Genomic DNA, 16601 nt, shown 5'->3' with positions numbered 1-16601 from the left:
GGTTTGTGATCATATACTCATTTACTTTGAAATTCGATCCAAAATCTAAGGTTTAATATTTGAAGGCCAAGATCTAAGGTTTGAGATCCAAAATCTGAAATTCATAACCTAAGATCCATAATCCAACATTGTGATTCTAAATCCAAGTTGGTTGTCTAAGATCAATTGATTTGGATTAAAATCCAAGTTTTAAAAGACTAAGCTAGGCCACTCAAAAAGACCAAGTTTGGGGATACAAGCCTGGGTAAGCTAGATCTGGACAGACCTAATTGGGGTAGGTGTATTTGATGGTTAATAAAACCATATGAATTCTAATGTGATCTTCATTTGGGTGTTAAACGGATTGGCTAGGTATAGGCTAAGGGTCTGGGCTCACAGATAGTGGGCCCTAAGACCAGTCTAGCCAAGGTCTTAAAGAATTGGACTAGGTTTGAACTTTATGCCTACATGACCTATGGTTTTTGAAATCATTTAAAAGTTGATTCTGAAAACATTTTAGAGAAACTATGATAAAAGGGTTCTTGCATGAGGATCAAGCTAGATTCATGTGTTTACCTACTTGGGTTAATGTTGCAGGGTATGTTACTAGGCTAACCTGGTCTGGTTTCAAATAAGGAGTGCATGTGTGTGAAGGGTGGTCGGGATGCTTAATGTTCCTTGTGCAGGACAAGGGAAGGATTCATTACCTGAATGTAAGATTTGGCTTAGCTTTGAAATTTTGGGAGGAAAATGGCATGAGTGTATTCAACTTGTGCCAATATTCTAGTTTTTTTTTTTTGCTTTTTTTATTTTTTTTTGATTGATTACACTTTTTACATCTTTCAGTTACCAGATTTTTATTTTCACATTTTAGTTTTATTTTTCAACTTCTTAAAAGTTTGTCAAGATTTTTCCAAAGAAAAACAACTTTCTTATATTACACCAAGGGGCAGAGAAAAGTGGAGGCTCCACATGCCCATTCTCTAAAAGCTTAAATTAGTGGTTGAACTTTGGTGGATCTTAGTGTAGTTATATAGAACTCTGGTCACTGTTCATGACCAATTAAAAATTTGTTAATTATTTGTTTAGTGTTTTATGAAAAAAAAAATTCTTAGCTGTGCTTACCAAAAACAATATTTGCTACAACTGTTCAGATTAAAAGATTTCTGTTTAGGTTTTCTCTCCACTGAGGATAGAGCCATCTCCTGAGTTCGTCTCTGCTTTGTGTTCGGTTTGCTGCTGTGCAATATCCGTTTTTTTAGTCATTTTCGAGAACGTGGGCGTGCGTTGAGCCCACGTTCTATGGGGAACGTGGGAAAGGGCGGCCTTTTTCCGTTCTACGTTCGTGGATGCACGTTCTGCCCCAGCCACAATCTTTCAATTAATTTAAAATAGTCGCTGTTTTCGCATCCTTTTTCAATATGGCTTTAGTTTTTGACGCTTTTGCAGGAAAGTGCATCCGAGGTTCACCACAGTTTGGACTGCCTTGGCACAACTCACAAGCCATTAGGAATAACTAAACTTATTATTGAATTACGTTTGTGCAAAATCAAGTTAGAAAATTTCATTTTACTTCAAAATGGCACAGTTCGAACTGATATTTATGAGTTAATTCTCAAAATTAATCACATTAGTATGTAGTTCTTGTGTTCGTATTAAAAAGAAAGGTTTTCTTTTTTTTTTTTGAAAGACTTTTTTAGGATTTTATAAGCTGAAAAGATATGGCATTTCATTTGGAAACTCTCACATTCATGAATAATACAACAAGATAATAGATATTTCAATGTATTTTTTATTTTTAGTTCTACATGGAGGTATCAATTGTTTTGTAAAACACAATCTCAAAACGTCGGCCTCACTAAAAGGAATATAGTAAAAGTTTTTATAATTTTCTCCTTATTTTCATCTTCATAAAACGTGAGAGGGTTAGGGCTCACTATTTAGAAGGTAAATAGTTTTTTTTTAAATTATATACGTAGCCAAACAATATTTTTTTAAAATTTTATAAAGTCCAAATTAAAATTATAAATATTATAAATATTTTTTTCCCTAAAATATGAAGCTGGGGACATAATATATAATATAGAAAGTGATCTGAGGTAGATGGACTGATTTGCAAAACAACATGTTGGGAGGGCGCTATTCTACAATATTTCGAAAAAGCGTGTGACAAGTTTGTAAGAGAATTCATCGTTTATTTGCAGCAGTAGCCGTTGGTCCCCAACAACGAAAAGATGGGAAAAAAAAGCGCTCCCTCTCTGAGCGCGATCATAGTGGCCGCCATGACCGGAGGGCGGCAGCTGTCCATCTGCGGGCTTTCATCTGCCATGGTTGGGCGACGTCAATACCCAGATTTCTCAACTTCGCTGTACCCACCGCGATGCCAGCTCCCCCTTGCAGGAGCTTCCTCTACCTTTCTCTCTCTCGACCCATCGATCCGTCCAGTCCGCTCTCCCTCTCCGTAATTCATTCCCCTTCAATCCGGTCGCGTCATAACCGGTCGTTCTCCTGAAATCCCATCCATTGATTACTCGTTCCCTGTCCTCTCAATCTGGTGTCCGATTAAGCAAATCGAGCCTTCTATTTGATCTATCCGTCCATCTGGAATGCGTCTTAGATTAGGTGTGTCGGTTCCTTTTGGCTGCTATAACTTGCTTGTTTACGGAAATATTCGAGGGTCTCGCTGAGTGGTTCCTCGGAATCAAGGTATGCTTTGGCTGGACTAGCTGGTTTTTTCTCCTCTGCTGCTTGTGGTACAATCGCAACAAGGATCATAGAATTTGGTCCGTCCTGTTGGCCTTCTTGTTTTTTTTTATCGTGCTTTCCTTTTCCCTTCTCAGTTGCTGACTTCCTGGAGCTCCATTTCTCCATTGCTAGCGGCTGAACGCTAATGGCTTTCACGGGGACACTGGACAAATGCAAGGTGTGCGACAAGACCGTCTATGTGGTCGATCTACTGTCGGCTGACGGAGTTTCATACCACAAAACTTGCTTCAGATGCAGCCACTGCAAGGGCCCCTTGGTGGTCTCTTTCTTTCTCTCTTCCTCTTCCTCTCCGTCTCTCCCTCTTTCTCTCTATTTTCCTGTGTGAATGGGAGAAACAGCTTGAACTTGATTGACTGTGAAGTTTCGAATAACTTTATCCTGCACAGTTTATGACTGGATTTCGTCCGAAAATTCTGTTTCATATTCTCTCTTCTGAAGAGAGAAGCGCTCCCGATTTATTTCACAGAAAGTATAGTCTCTCACTTTGTGCCTTAGATTTCCATTGTTTTATGAAAATTACTGTAGATTTCTATTGTTTTGGAAAGATTATTGTAGATTTCTATTGTCTTATATGGCTTCAAACAATGTGTATGAAAATGGGGTGCAAGGCGGAGGAAAATGATCGGTTAAAAATCATTTGCAAGTATTGTAATTGGATAATGAATGATGACTAGATAATTTTGATTATTGTAATTTGTTATTTGCGTTGAACAATTTCATCTTGTAATGTATAAGACGTTCAACTTATTTTTTAATGTGCTATTACTTATGAATTATGACTATGTTGTGTTGAATTCATAATTTTCATTGCTATAAGCCTACATTTATGATTGACAATGTTTTTTTGGAGAACATATTTTTCTTTATTTTTTCTGATTGTCTCTATTTTTTGGACTTTTTTAACATTAAAGACAAATTCATTATATCTTTATGGCATGGCATATCTATGCCCAGCCAATATGGGTTATGACTTATGACATGCATTTTACAACATGGAGCTGAGGAACAGACATTGTCACACGGGTACCGTTGTAGAGGCACAATACCCTTACCGGTCAGGTAAGACACTGGTTTGGGCCTGGATGCAGGTCAAACAGTATTAGGTACGACTAACGTATCGAGACTGTATCAATTTGATTTAGGACTCGGACAAAGTTGACCGAGTCCTTTAGTTTTCCAAAATTTAGGGTTTCCATTTTTTTTACATCGTTTATAATTGTGTAAAGTGTAAATGCATGTAGAGCCCTCGTAGTAGGCTCTATATGCGTTTTTGCTTGTGCCTGCTTTGGTGAGGCATCGAGCATATCTCCGGCTAACTTTTTCTGGCAAACGTGCATCTCCAGCTAACTCTACACCAGTGTGTAATGATCATATATTTTGGATTTTTAGTATGTTTGTTACTTTCATACTTTCTTCATTAGTTTCTTGTTAATAATCTATAAAATTTGGTATCATGAATGTTCTATTTTGTTTGTTTGAGTTCTTATTTTTTGTTATATATATATATATATATATATATATATATATATATATATATATATATATATATATATGTACAATCATACCCTCCGTACCCAAGTTTTTTGAAAATGGTCCGAACCTATACCCGCACCCATACCTATGTGACATAGGGAACAAAATACTATGCAGTGAGATCATCACGGTTCCTGGATGTAGGAGATTTGCCTTTGTCTTCATTTCTTACGACATAAATCTCATTGTTAACAGATCAATGATGAACATATCCAATTGAGTACTAATAGTTTGGATTATCACCAATTATCTGTAATCTATTGGTAGGTTGAGATTGTAGTTCCTTTGCAAAAGCAACATCACCTGGTCCTAATGAGAGACGATTGATAGATCAAACTGCATTGGGGATGATACTTCCATCATTTACCATGTCTCTTGCCAGTCAGTTTGTTATGAACTGCCTTGATTTGTGCAATGTTGCCTCTTTTTTCCTTTACCAACTTAGTAAAAGAGAATCAACTAGGTCTTCTATCAAAACAACAAAAAATTGATGTAACTGGTGTGTCATGGTTGGAGATTGTTGCTTCTATCAACTCGCCTGTCAAATGCAATCAAATGTCCACATCTGTTTCAACTTTCCACGACTCCACTATTTTAGTTGGTCCTACCCTGTGACATTTTTTGAATTACATATGACCTAATTGAGTAATGAAGAAAAGCTCAACAGGAGGGAAAATTTTTAGTGCTTGATTTGAACTGGATTGTCTTGTTAACTCCTTGCTTATATGTAAATGCCAGTGTCTGAGACCATAATTTTTTGTTTCCTGTAAGTGTTTAATAATTGGTTACACATAACTAAAATGAACCGTCGTACTCGTGTTGACTGGCCTTGAAAATATTGCCCTTGAGCTTAGAATTCTTAGATGGCTGGTGGTTGCATTGACAAGAGAAGTGGATAGTGTTTATTTTTTAGAGGAGTAAGCAACCTGGACACCATGCATTTTGATTTCATGAGACGAACGACATTGTAGTGAGCCAACTTATCGTAGCTCGTTTTAAGTTAATTTGTTTTTGTGAGATTTCTTCAAATTAATGAAATGGCAGCAATTACTTTGATAGAACTTTCCTATAGGTTGAGGGTTTGATGACAAGTGATTGCTAACATTAATTTTAGTTCTACTTTGATTATTATTTCCCCATTCTGGAGGCGGTTCAGAGCACATAGATTTTTTTGAGGTTGGAGAAATTTGGTTGGATTTCTTGTTCTTCTGTTGTCTGGAAATGAAGTTATGCAAGAAGCCATAAAGCTCCAAATCTACACATCCTGTGGAAAATTAGGCAGAACTGGTTTATGGTCAACCTTTTGACTGGATTGGTTGCATGAAAAGTACCACTTATGCTCTTAGTAGCTCGGCGTGGTAAGTAGACATGGACATGCTGATATATACCATATGTCATTCTAATAACTGCCTATTTTTTATCAGAATTATCTGCTTCCTGACACCCCTTGATATTTTATCATTTGCTAATATAAATCCATCTCCTTTTTGAAGTTTGCTTGTATTTTCTCTTGTTAGCACTGAAGCTATGTTTCATGTTATTCATATTTGTCTTCTGTCTCTTTAGTTCTCTTTGAAGTCTGAAATTATGAAGGATCACATTTGCATTCTTCATTGGCCTTTTATGTTTGTTTTCATATTCAGATGAGCAACTACTCTTCATTGGAGGGTGTCCTTTACTGCAAGCCTCATTTTGAACAACTTTTTAAGGAAACAGGCAGTTTCAACAAGAGCTTCAATTTACGTAAGACTTTTTTTTTTGCCCTTGTTTGGCAGCAGTACTTTGTTAATCAGTATTAAATAATCCTTTTTTTCTTCTTTTGTCCTTTTCCCAGCTCCAAAATCCCCAGAAAGGCTTGAACAGGTAACTTTGTAATGGAGTGCTCACTTTTCTACTGATGATCTGTCGTAGTCAATAGTAATGTTCTGGAACCAGACATCAATGCTAAAAAATCACTTCTGTTGGAATTGCAGTCCAGGGCCCCAAGCAAGTTTTCTTCCATCTTCACTGGCACACAGGACAAGTGTGCTGCGTGTGACAAAACAGTATATCCTCTAGAGAAGGTTAGTCACTCTGGACTGTTCTTCAAGCTTTTATTTTAATGCTGTGCATCTCATGATTCAGTAAATTTTAATTGGTTTGAGGAAGATTTAACTCTCCTTTACCTCCAGATATTGTAGTGTGTAAAAATTCATAGTTCATTGAACGCTATTAGGATAATACACAATGACCACATTGGCTTACTTACTCAGTAAGGTTAGCTAGTTGAATTCATTTTTCATCAGTTGCGTTGCAACTTGCAAGTTATTTTTGCTCCAAACATCAAATGAATATCCCAAACTTGGGCGAACATATGTAATAGATCTTATTGACTTCGTTTGGAGTTTTTCATTGCCCATAAGAACTTTTTCCAGTAAAATTTTTGCCAAGAAATGATTGACAGGGTTACAGTCCTGCTTTCTATTTTATACTTGTTGCAGGAAACATGAAAAGTCTGAGTGCATTAAAAATGACAGTTTAGGTTTACTTCAGAACTAGAAGATGTTGAATTTTGAATGGATTCAGCAGTTATCTTCTCATTGTACTGAGATGATTTATAGTTTCCAAAGCAATGTCAAAACAATTGTCCACAATTTTGGCCTTCACATTCTACTGTTGATGCTGTACAATCAAATTTGACAATATCTAAATCAATGCAAAAGAAAGTAAAAATGAAATTAGCTTTGCCTTTTTTTTAAATGTTTGAAACAATCTGAGAATCTGAATATTCTTGGACTTTTTTTTTTCTAGAAATTCTTATTTTTGTTCAAAAAACTGGGAGATACTCAAAGTGTTAAGTATTGATTAGATTCTGTCTTATAAATACAAGGTTTGTTCAACTTGTTACTGCAGATGACTATTTCTGCTTAATCCTACATACTTGTATGGCTGGGGCGTAATTATAATGAGCCATGTTGGCATTCTTTGGACTGGTTCATTGATGATAAAGACCAAATTCAATGGCTTGAATGGTTTAGAATGCAGAATGATTGGGCCAAACTGACGCTCAATTAGTATAAACTGAGCATGAGCTGAGGACCAATATTCAGCTCAATTGTAATTGGTGATTGAGCCGAAGCTTTGGTTACTTGTGTACTTTCTGAACAAGCATTTTTCACAAGCTAAACAATGAGATGCTCATCCTTAAGTACGTCTCTGTTTCATAATCCATGCCAATCTTGTCACTTTTATGTTCGTGGTTGGATTCCAATGGTCTACCATTTATTGCAAACACTATCAAAAACAAGTGAGTGGGCACCATATATTGTAAGCATTTTTATGTTCTGTGACAGGTGACTGTGGAAGGGCAGTGTTATCACAAGCATTGTTTCAGGTGTGCATATGGCGGTTGTGCATTAACAATATCCACATATGCGTCTCTTGAGGGTGTTATTTACTGCAAGCATCATTTTGCTCAACTGTTCAAGGAGAAGGGTAACTATAACCACCTTCTGAAGTCAGTATCCATGAAAGGACATTCAGCTGTCACCCAAAACCAAGCAGAACAGCAGGAGACTCCTCAGGAAACTGACGAGTCATAGACTGTTCATCTTCACCAGCAGGGTTGTTTCGACATAGACTCTTCCTCTTCAATGCTACAATATTAGTTATTATTCCCCATAAACATCTTTCATTTATTATTTTTATGTATACCTTTGTGTGGAAAATTTAATCAATGTATGGTAAATTGACTCCACTGTGCAAAACTTAATAACTTCCTCGTGATATTTGCCTTCTTTTTTCAGTAATTTTCATGGTAACAGAATATTACTTCTGGTTCTCTTGTTTCTTTGTTGAAGTCATGCTGGACCTCTCTCTCTCTCTCTCTCTCTGCTCTTGTGTTTGTCAACGTTCTCATCCATATTGAAATAAGGGAGTTCACGAACCTCAAATGATCAAGGAAATGGTTCCATTCTCCACTCAGTGCTTGGGAGGCAGATTTGAAAAATATATTGATTACAACAGTGTCATATTTGCTCTCCCTTGGAACCTTCCATGGTTATGGAGAAACTGTGGATATCATACATGAGGTTTAGATAAGCATGTGTTCTAGTAGTATTTTGACTCCAAATGTCATCCCTCAATATGCTTTCCAATAGCCCCTTTCACCTCAACAATGAGAGACTTGGTGAGAAAATCCACAATGCGAAGCGTTTGTGGGAGAGACTTGGTGAGAAAATGCACAACCAAAATATGCTTGAAAACGATTTCTCAAAGAGCCACTTCATCATGAAGATAGTGAATATCAATTTTAATTTTGTGGCAGTTGTGAAGCACTGGGTTTGAGGCCAGCTATGCATACCAGCTGATGGAACAGGCTCGAGCTTGAATTGATGATATAGTGTCAGGATCGAGCTCGACTCGTTTAACTCGTATAATTTGTTTATGTTAACGTCTGTCATTAATTGGTTTCTTTTCACTAATTCAACTATGATGGACCATCTAATAATTCACAGTAGTCAAGCTGAGCAAAGCTTAAACAAGTTGAATCATTGCAATTCAAACTTGACTTGTTTAATATTTCGACCTTAAAGTCAAACTCAAGTTTGACTTGTTTATAAATGAGTGAGTTTTTATGAGTGAGTTTGAGTTGAGCCACGTTGGCTTGACCTGTTGTGCGTGCAGCTGTAGGCAGAAATGTTGTCATACCATATGGTAGTCTTTTGTTAGAAATACCAATCTTTTAAAGGGGATACTAGTTTCATGTAATTGCAATTTGTGACACGGGCAACACAAGATATTGTTAGGCTTCAATGCTCGAACACACATGTTTATTTGAACTCCATAATGTAAGGAATTTTTTCGAGGAAAATAGTTATAGCCAATGGCTCAATCATCAAGCACTCGACCCAATCAACATTTATGTTAACCATTAATGTCAAAGGCATTGATTGGATGCACAAGAAGACCATAAAGATCATATGCTTCAAGTAACAAAGGTTCCATTTGTCAGCCACCCAATAGGTCTAAGTAGTCTTATGCATTAGGGGTCTACAACTCATGCCTTACATTTGGTATGAACAAATACTACTATGGGAAAGCCTGAAATTCAAAAATTGTTGAATGTTGAACAAGTGTTGAAAAAGGTTATCAATAGTAATGATGGGGTAAGTAACATGCTTAATGTTCTTTTTGTTAGTCTCTCTCTCTCTCTCTCTCTCTCTCTCTCTCTCTCTTATGGCATTAAAAGAAGAAAACAAAGAAGAAAAAGATATAAAAACTTTTATATGGTTTAAAGACAAGGCTCTCATACATCCACAGATCCACATGGTTTTTTTCTCTATCACTAAAATATCAAAGGATACAAACAATCATCAATTCCTCCACCCCACCCCCCCCCCCCCCCCCCACCAAATCTCTTTTAATCTATTAAGTATAGATTAGAAGTCACATACCAACAATCTCACATTTGGACACTGATCCAACATTCAAACCTTGTACTCTTTTTTAAGTCTTCCAATCACTTTGTTCGTTTCCTCCTTAACAAATAACATTGGTCATGCATAACATCAGTTTCTCAGTAGCTACAAACTTTATTAACATGAATATTGGCTTATTTGTTCCACAAATCTTTTCAATTGACATCATATTTTTTTTCAGTAGGCTACAAATAAAATATTTTAATTGTATATGTTTCATCCTTGCATGAAACATTAGATTTTTTGCCAAATGAATGACACTCTGGCTATCATAGAAAAGAACACTTCTACCTTGTTTTCTGTCCAACGCCTTTAAAACATTATGTAGCTAAATCATTTCTTTACTTGTTTTTATGGTGACAATATACTTTTTTTTAGTCGTAGATAATGCAAAAAATCTTCTAAAGTTGGGATACCCAACTCACACTTGTTTCGGGCTTTCAGCCAAGATGTAGATATATCTAACAATAATCTTTCTACTATTAACATCACATCCTAAATATGCATCCACAAATCTTTGTAAAGGTAAACCACTCTTCTTAAAACAAAGTATCACCTGAAGTTCCTTTCCAATGTCTTAAGATCCATCTAACAAATGTTTTCTCCCTATATTAAATATGTATATGTTCATTGTTGCCACTACATGCCCAATGTTTACCCTAGTACATACCATAGTATATATTAGACTTTCCAGTGCATATACTTAAGGGAGCTTGGACAACTATCTTAGGTGACAAATTCTTTGAAAGTTTAAATGATTGCCTAAGAAAGTGGTGACAGCTTGTGCATCTTTCATTTTAAAAATGCACAAGATCTTCTCAATATAATTTTGTTGAGATAATTTTAAAGTATTTGTCTTTTTATCACTTATTATTCTCATTCCAAATATTTACTTTGCATCATTTAAGTCCTTTATTACCAACGCCTTTAAGAATTGTTGTTTTACCATATTGATTTCTTATAAATTTGAACTTACAATAAGCTTATCATTCACATACAAGAGAAAAATAATATAACAGTCATTAAATCTTTTAAAGTCACAACAATACCTATATCACATCTCTTAAATTCATTTCTTTCCATGAAACTATCAAAAATTTTCTATCACTATCGACTTGTTTGCTTCAAATCAGATAGATTATTCTCTAATTTGCATACAATTTTTTCTTTCTCATATACCTAAAAGCCTTTTAGTTGCATCATATAGATGGTTTCCTAAAAAAGCCTAATGGAAGAAAGCAGTTTTGACATTTACTTGTTTTAAGTGTAAATTTTTAGCTGCAACTAAACTTAGCACTAATATAACTGTAGTCAATTTAACAATTAGAGAGAAGTTTGGTGTAATCACTATAATCTTTCTATTGAAACCCTTCACCAATAACCTTGCATTGTATCTCTTGATGCTATCAGTTTCTTCTTTGATTCAATAGGCTATTTGTTGTATAGACATTTTCTAACTAGTAATGCAATTAACACCAATGTATGGTTCATATATAGAGAGTCTATTTCTTTCACTTGAAAGAATATTTCACTTGTATTGCTTTATCTAAGCAACCTGGTTCACTAGCATCAGACAACAGTAGATAATGCAAGAAAGTAGAATACCCATGAGTAGGAATCTCCTCAACTGTAGTTTGAGGTGTGCTAGGATCTCGTTCAAATTGACTTTTCTCAACATTTTGATGATGCTTTTTATTACATCCTCTTCAGGAACTTCTTTTAATTCAACTTTCCCTTTTCGTACCTTTTGATTTTCCATTCTTTTTGAATTAGTAATGTCTCTGTCTTTATAAAATATATTTCAACAAAAAAAATGCATCTTTGCATCTCATGATTTTTTTTTTCATCATCCCAGAAGCAATAACGAAATTCATCATTGTCATAACCAATGGAATAACATTTCTACAACTTTAGGTCCAGTTTATCCTATTCAGCAAAGTCAAGTTGCACATAAAAAAACATATCTAAAAGTTCCCAATGTGAGAGGTTTATCTTCTTTTCTATCCAAACCTCCTCACATAATTTTTTTTAGTCTAAAGAATAGAGGGTCCATGATTAATCAAATAAGAAACAACCCTAATGGTACCAACTCAGTAGCATTTGGACAAACCAAAATGCAATCTCATGCTCCTAGCTCTCTCATTCATGGTTCTATTCATACCTTTAGCTGCCCCATTCAGATTTTACAGAATTATTTTTCCCTCTCAATCTCACTATTTGTTTATTGAACTCCTTGTTATCATATTTACCTCCATTGTCTAATTACAAACATTTGACTTTCTTGTCAGTTTGATTTTATACTTTAGCCTTCCACTTGTTAAATGCATCAAAACATTTGATTTATTTTTTATAAAATAAACCTATACCTTTTGAGCATAGTCATAAATAAATGCGACATAATAGTCCAATACCTTTTCACTTATATGTCCAAGTTTGTAATGCTATAGTGGCAAGTTGTCATCACATTATATTGCAATTACTACATCCTTTATATCTACAATCATATAAAGAGTACTTAATTTGTTATCTCATGCTATAATCATTGCACTTTTTGTTGTCTTCTAGCATCCACTAACATAGTGACTTACTCCTCATCATCATGCTAACCAACAAAAATTAGATTTTTGCTCCAACTTAGAAAATGTTGAGATCCTTCATTTCCACATATGTCTATTATGCATTTTTATATGGACATCGTTCTTTCTTACAATATCCAGTGGTTCATCATTTGCAAGATAAATATTTCTAAAGTTTCCTATAGTATAATTTTGCATATTTTCTTTACGAAAAGCAAAGTAAAAGAATGCATCAGAATATAAAATCCAAGATCCAATGGAGCAATGCAAACTTAATGTTGTATGTCCTCTGTAGTAATATTTGTAGACTATTATGTCTATTTTTTATTTTTCTTTTTGAAGAAGCTGCTGTCCCTTTTATAATAGCATGGTTTACTACAACTCTACTATTTTTTTTCTCGAGGTTTGGATTAACTTCTTCCTTTCGAATCAGATTTGTCTCGCTCTTAACTGTGTTGGTTCATCCTTTCCTCACCTTGAATATATTCAAGGTAGAAGCAAGAGCCACTTAAGATCAAGTCTCAACACAATCAAATTTCAATTTACTTGACCCTTCAGAACTACTGCTGCAGTCATAGTCAATAAAGATAGTCTTCGATCTGCATCTTCCAAAATCCAAAAAGCCAAAATCCTAGCCATCAAACTTCTTGATCATTACATTTTCTTCTTACTACTGTTGCTCCTATTGTTCCTTTCAAGCATGAACCGAACTTTGATACTAATTGTTAGCAACGAGGCCCTCTCTCTTGTTTGTGACACTAAGAGACGAAAATGAAGAAAAGAAAGAAGAAGACACAATGGTTTTATGTGGTATGGAGACAAAGTCCTCCTATGTCCACGATTTCACAAAGTATTCACTATTATTGAAAGATCAAATAATACAAGAACCCCCTTCCCCCCTTTCTTAATCATGGGGATTAGGACCAACTCACCAAAAAATAAAACAAAATTACATAAATGCCCTTATAAAAAAGAAATAGGTAGTTAAGTGCAGATCAGGCTCTACATTGCATGATGGCCCACAATATGCTAGTTCTATATGTGTTTTCTTCTTATTTGTGGTTTCATTTGGTAGTTTTATATCTTTTTCTTTGATAGACTGAGCAACTGCAGAATTTAATGGAGCATAATTTGACCTTATGCCTAGTATTGGAGATAAAATCATTCCTTATAACATCTCATGGTTTAAGGGGGAGGCTATCCAACTCAAGAAAATGATGGAAATGAGGTTTTTATTGTTTAACCACCATTGTGAGTACAAAGATACAACTAAGAGTTTTCCTTCTAGGGATACACAAGCAATTGTAAAGAGTTGACCATGATTAATTAGTAATCAACCAATGAACATTGTAATTTTTGTTACATAAATAATAAAATTATTGGTTTTAGGAACCACTAGTGGTCTTATGGCCATGGTTACTCATAGCAGTCACAACATGGCTCAGCCACTAACTGATGTTAAGTGAAGAAAATTTCTTTGTCCACATGTACAATAGAGATGGCCAATTTAGTTGCCATGGTATGGCCATTTGAAAATTTCCCCCGCTTTTTTTTGTCCGTTGGGGCTTGGTTCAGACACTTTCTCTCTCTTTGCATCTCTTCTCTTCCTCATTTTCTTGGTGCCTGCCGTGGAACTGAACACCCACAACGCCATCCAGTTTGATACGCTTTGCTTGCTTTTTTTTTGTCATGAAATGGGTTTTGGGTGATGCCTCAAGGCTTGCCATGGTGAGAATGTTTGCTCGCACAATCTCCAACGGTCATATGTCACGCACAACCTTTTTGCTCCCGAGCGTCCTCACCATTCTCAGATGTTCATAGCCATAGGCGGCATTAAACCTATTAATGTGAATATTTCCACTATATTTTTTTGATACTGCCTGTTTTGCACTTTTCTTAGATATTATTTGCTCCCCCTTTTCTTTTGTTTAGATTTCTTAAGGATTGGTGTTTAGTTTCTTTCTCATGCATCTAATTTAACATATGCATTGTCTTATGTTGGAAGAAATTGTGGTGTACTTTTTTTGAGCTGCTCAGGCGATCTATTGTCTATTCTCTCTAGTTCATAGTATATGCAAGTTCAAAAGGAGACAAGTTTGAAGAAGGTAAAAAATCTTGCTTGTTTTATAACATAATTTTTTCCTAACCTCAACAACAGCATTTTTTTAGTTGCATGCACTTGATTCCAACTTGATTGTTATGGCAGGCTTTATCCTTTTTCCTCTTGTGCCATTGGTTTAAAATTTTGTTTCTTCATTAATTTTTTATAGTGATTATTCTAATGTTTAGTTTTTGCTTGTTGTTTGGTGTATTTGATACATGCTTTCTTGTCGCTTTGTAACCGTTGGAAACACAATGGTAACAAAGTTTATCCGTGGTAATCTTTTCGTGTGCAACAAACACAAAGTTTTTTTTTCTAGAAAAAAACTTTCAAGCTATCAAACACGGCCTGGACTTGGAAAAGGCAAAATTTACCCTTCGTAAACTTTTCCTGGAATTTATTCCATGAAAAGTTTTCCACTTGTAGCTCAAGTGAGTGAGCTGGGATGCATTATGCAGCATGTCTTAGTTTGACTCGCAAGGGGTCATATGCTCATGTACTATAAAAGGCAATGGTCCTAATCTTTGCACTTAAAATTTAACAGTTCTACATGTCAATCATTCAAAATTTGACTCACCTCCATTTAGTTTGAATGGGATTTTCAGAAAGATGGGACCTGACCCAAAGATGGGACCTGACCTATCAGTACGAGGCTTGACTGTTCATGGTGCCTTTAACAGAGGTAATCAATGTAGGACTAAGCTTTACCCTTCCATTTGGCTAAGTGTCTATATGTTATCTTGATTCTAATGGAAAAATGAAGCAAACGTACCCTAAATTTTGAAAGTAATGGTTTATTAAAATCTTATATGGAATCGGAACTTAAGATTCATAAAGAAATGTCATTAAATTATCTTAATTGTCATCATAGGCATTGCAACAATTTATCTGAAGCTTCGTGGTGTATGCATCTCAAAGATTTGATGATTAGGATTGGATTTCCAAGAGTTAAAGGTTTCTAACTGGTCTAGATTCTAAGTTTTTGATTTGTTGATGTTTTGGTTTTAAATTGAATTTTGGAAGACTTATTTTAAACGGAAAGTTAAGTTTTAAATTAGTGTTTTGATTGTTAGGGTTTGTCAAAGCTTGAGATGTTTACAAGTTTGAGACTTGGTTCTAAATGTCATCAGGTTTGAATTTTTAATATTCTTGAAAATGGTTTAGACTTTGTGTTGTCATAAGATTTAAAATTTTGGGCTTTGATTTGGCTGTAGTTTAATGTTTTTTTTTTTTAAATTTTATTTCAACTAAGGGTGTGAGTTGAAAGTGGGGATAGTTTTACATTTTAGTTTAGGTTAATATTTTAAAACCTAAGGTTTTCTTTTATGATTTTATGACTTTTAATGTTTAGGCTCACTTCAAGGTTTAGTTAAGGTTGGAAAAGCAAGTCATTGCTTTGGTTTTTTTATCTTACGTTTTTTGGATATCTTAAGCATTTAAATCTTTGAGGTTTTCATAAAGACATGTTTTGGAATTCTTTCTAAAAAACTTGGATGCAATTTAAAAAACGGTGTATTTAATAAGTGTTTAAGCAAGTATATATTATTCTTATACCCAAGTTATTACTTAAAGTATAGTTCTAAATCCATCTTATTTAAATTCTAATTAAAAGTGAATTGTGTGAATGCATGCCTAATCTAAGGGAGTTTATTTGAGGATTGTTTATTCCCCAAACAAAAATTAGTACTACAGTTAAAAGGATTAATAATCTTCAAATTTCGACTAAACATGTTGTGGGTTTGTGAATTTAATATTAAAATAAAAAATAAATTAAATTAAATGCATGAAAGTGAAATTGAAAATTAAACTTCAAATAGATTAGAAGGAATGAATCAATGATGACCATACCTTACCCCATATTACCTAATTGACAATGAAATTAAATCTAAGTGAACTTAGTTAAAGTCTTGAAAAGATGATTGTTTACTTCCTAAAGCAATGTTAGCACCATGGTTAGGGGTTTTTATCTTCATCAAATCTTCAACTAAGCATAGTGCGTGCAAGTATAAGAAAAAATAAAAATGGTAAAAGTTAAAAAACAAGCAACTATCTTATTCTATATAATTAAATGAAAGAAAACATATTTAATCTAAGTGATGCTTTATCAAAGCTTAAGAGACAATCATTAGTTCCCTAATACCCTTAGACCAAGTTTAGTACCATGATTAAGGGATTAACCGTTCTTAA

At 34.7% G+C, this 16601-nt stretch overlaps 1 protein-coding gene across 3 annotated transcripts; it reads left to right on the top strand.

Moving 5' to 3' along the window:
- Window positions 1-2205: 2205 nt before the first annotated feature.
- LOC116265531 (LIM domain-containing protein WLIM2b-like) lies at window positions 2206-8099 on the top strand. Of its 3 annotated transcripts, none has more exons than XM_031646203.2 (6): window positions 2206-2685; window positions 2857-3004; window positions 5922-6021; window positions 6113-6141; window positions 6252-6341; window positions 7611-8099. In XM_031646203.2, exons 2-6 carry the CDS (start codon window positions 2870-2872, stop codon window positions 7857-7859), a joined length of 603 nt encoding a protein of 200 aa, XP_031502063.1. In that variant the 5' UTR covers window positions 2206-2685; window positions 2857-2869; the 3' UTR covers window positions 7860-8099. The 3 variants fall into 3 exon arrangements, with proteins under 3 accessions (XP_031502063.1, XP_031502061.1, XP_031502062.1); XM_031646201.2 differs by having other exon boundaries at window positions 2820-3004; XM_031646202.2 differs by having other exon boundaries at window positions 2206-2762.
- The last annotated feature ends 8502 nt before the right edge of the window (window positions 8100-16601 follow it).

Source organism: Nymphaea colorata, chromosome 12, assembly GCF_008831285.2.
Source record: "Nymphaea colorata isolate Beijing-Zhang1983 chromosome 12, ASM883128v2, whole genome shotgun sequence".
Taxonomy (NCBI): domain Eukaryota; kingdom Viridiplantae; phylum Streptophyta; class Magnoliopsida; order Nymphaeales; family Nymphaeaceae; genus Nymphaea; species Nymphaea colorata.
This window is presented reverse-complemented; position numbering and strand designations above follow the sequence as displayed.

What these genes read in the sequence shown, in the direction of transcription:
- LOC116265531 (XM_031646203.2), top strand. Translation starts at nt 2,870, where the DNA reads ATGGCTTTCACGGGGACACTGGACAAATGCAAGGTGTGCGACAAGACC. An exon ending in CAACAAGAGCTTCAATTTAC is followed by an intron (nt 6,022 to 6,112) that starts GTAAGACTTTTT and finishes TCCTTTTCCCAG; the next exon opens with CTCCAAAATCCCCAGAAAGG. An exon ending in CAGTATATCCTCTAGAGAAG is followed by an intron (nt 6,342 to 7,610) that starts GTTAGTCACTCT and finishes GTTCTGTGACAG; the next exon opens with GTGACTGTGGAAGGGCAGTG.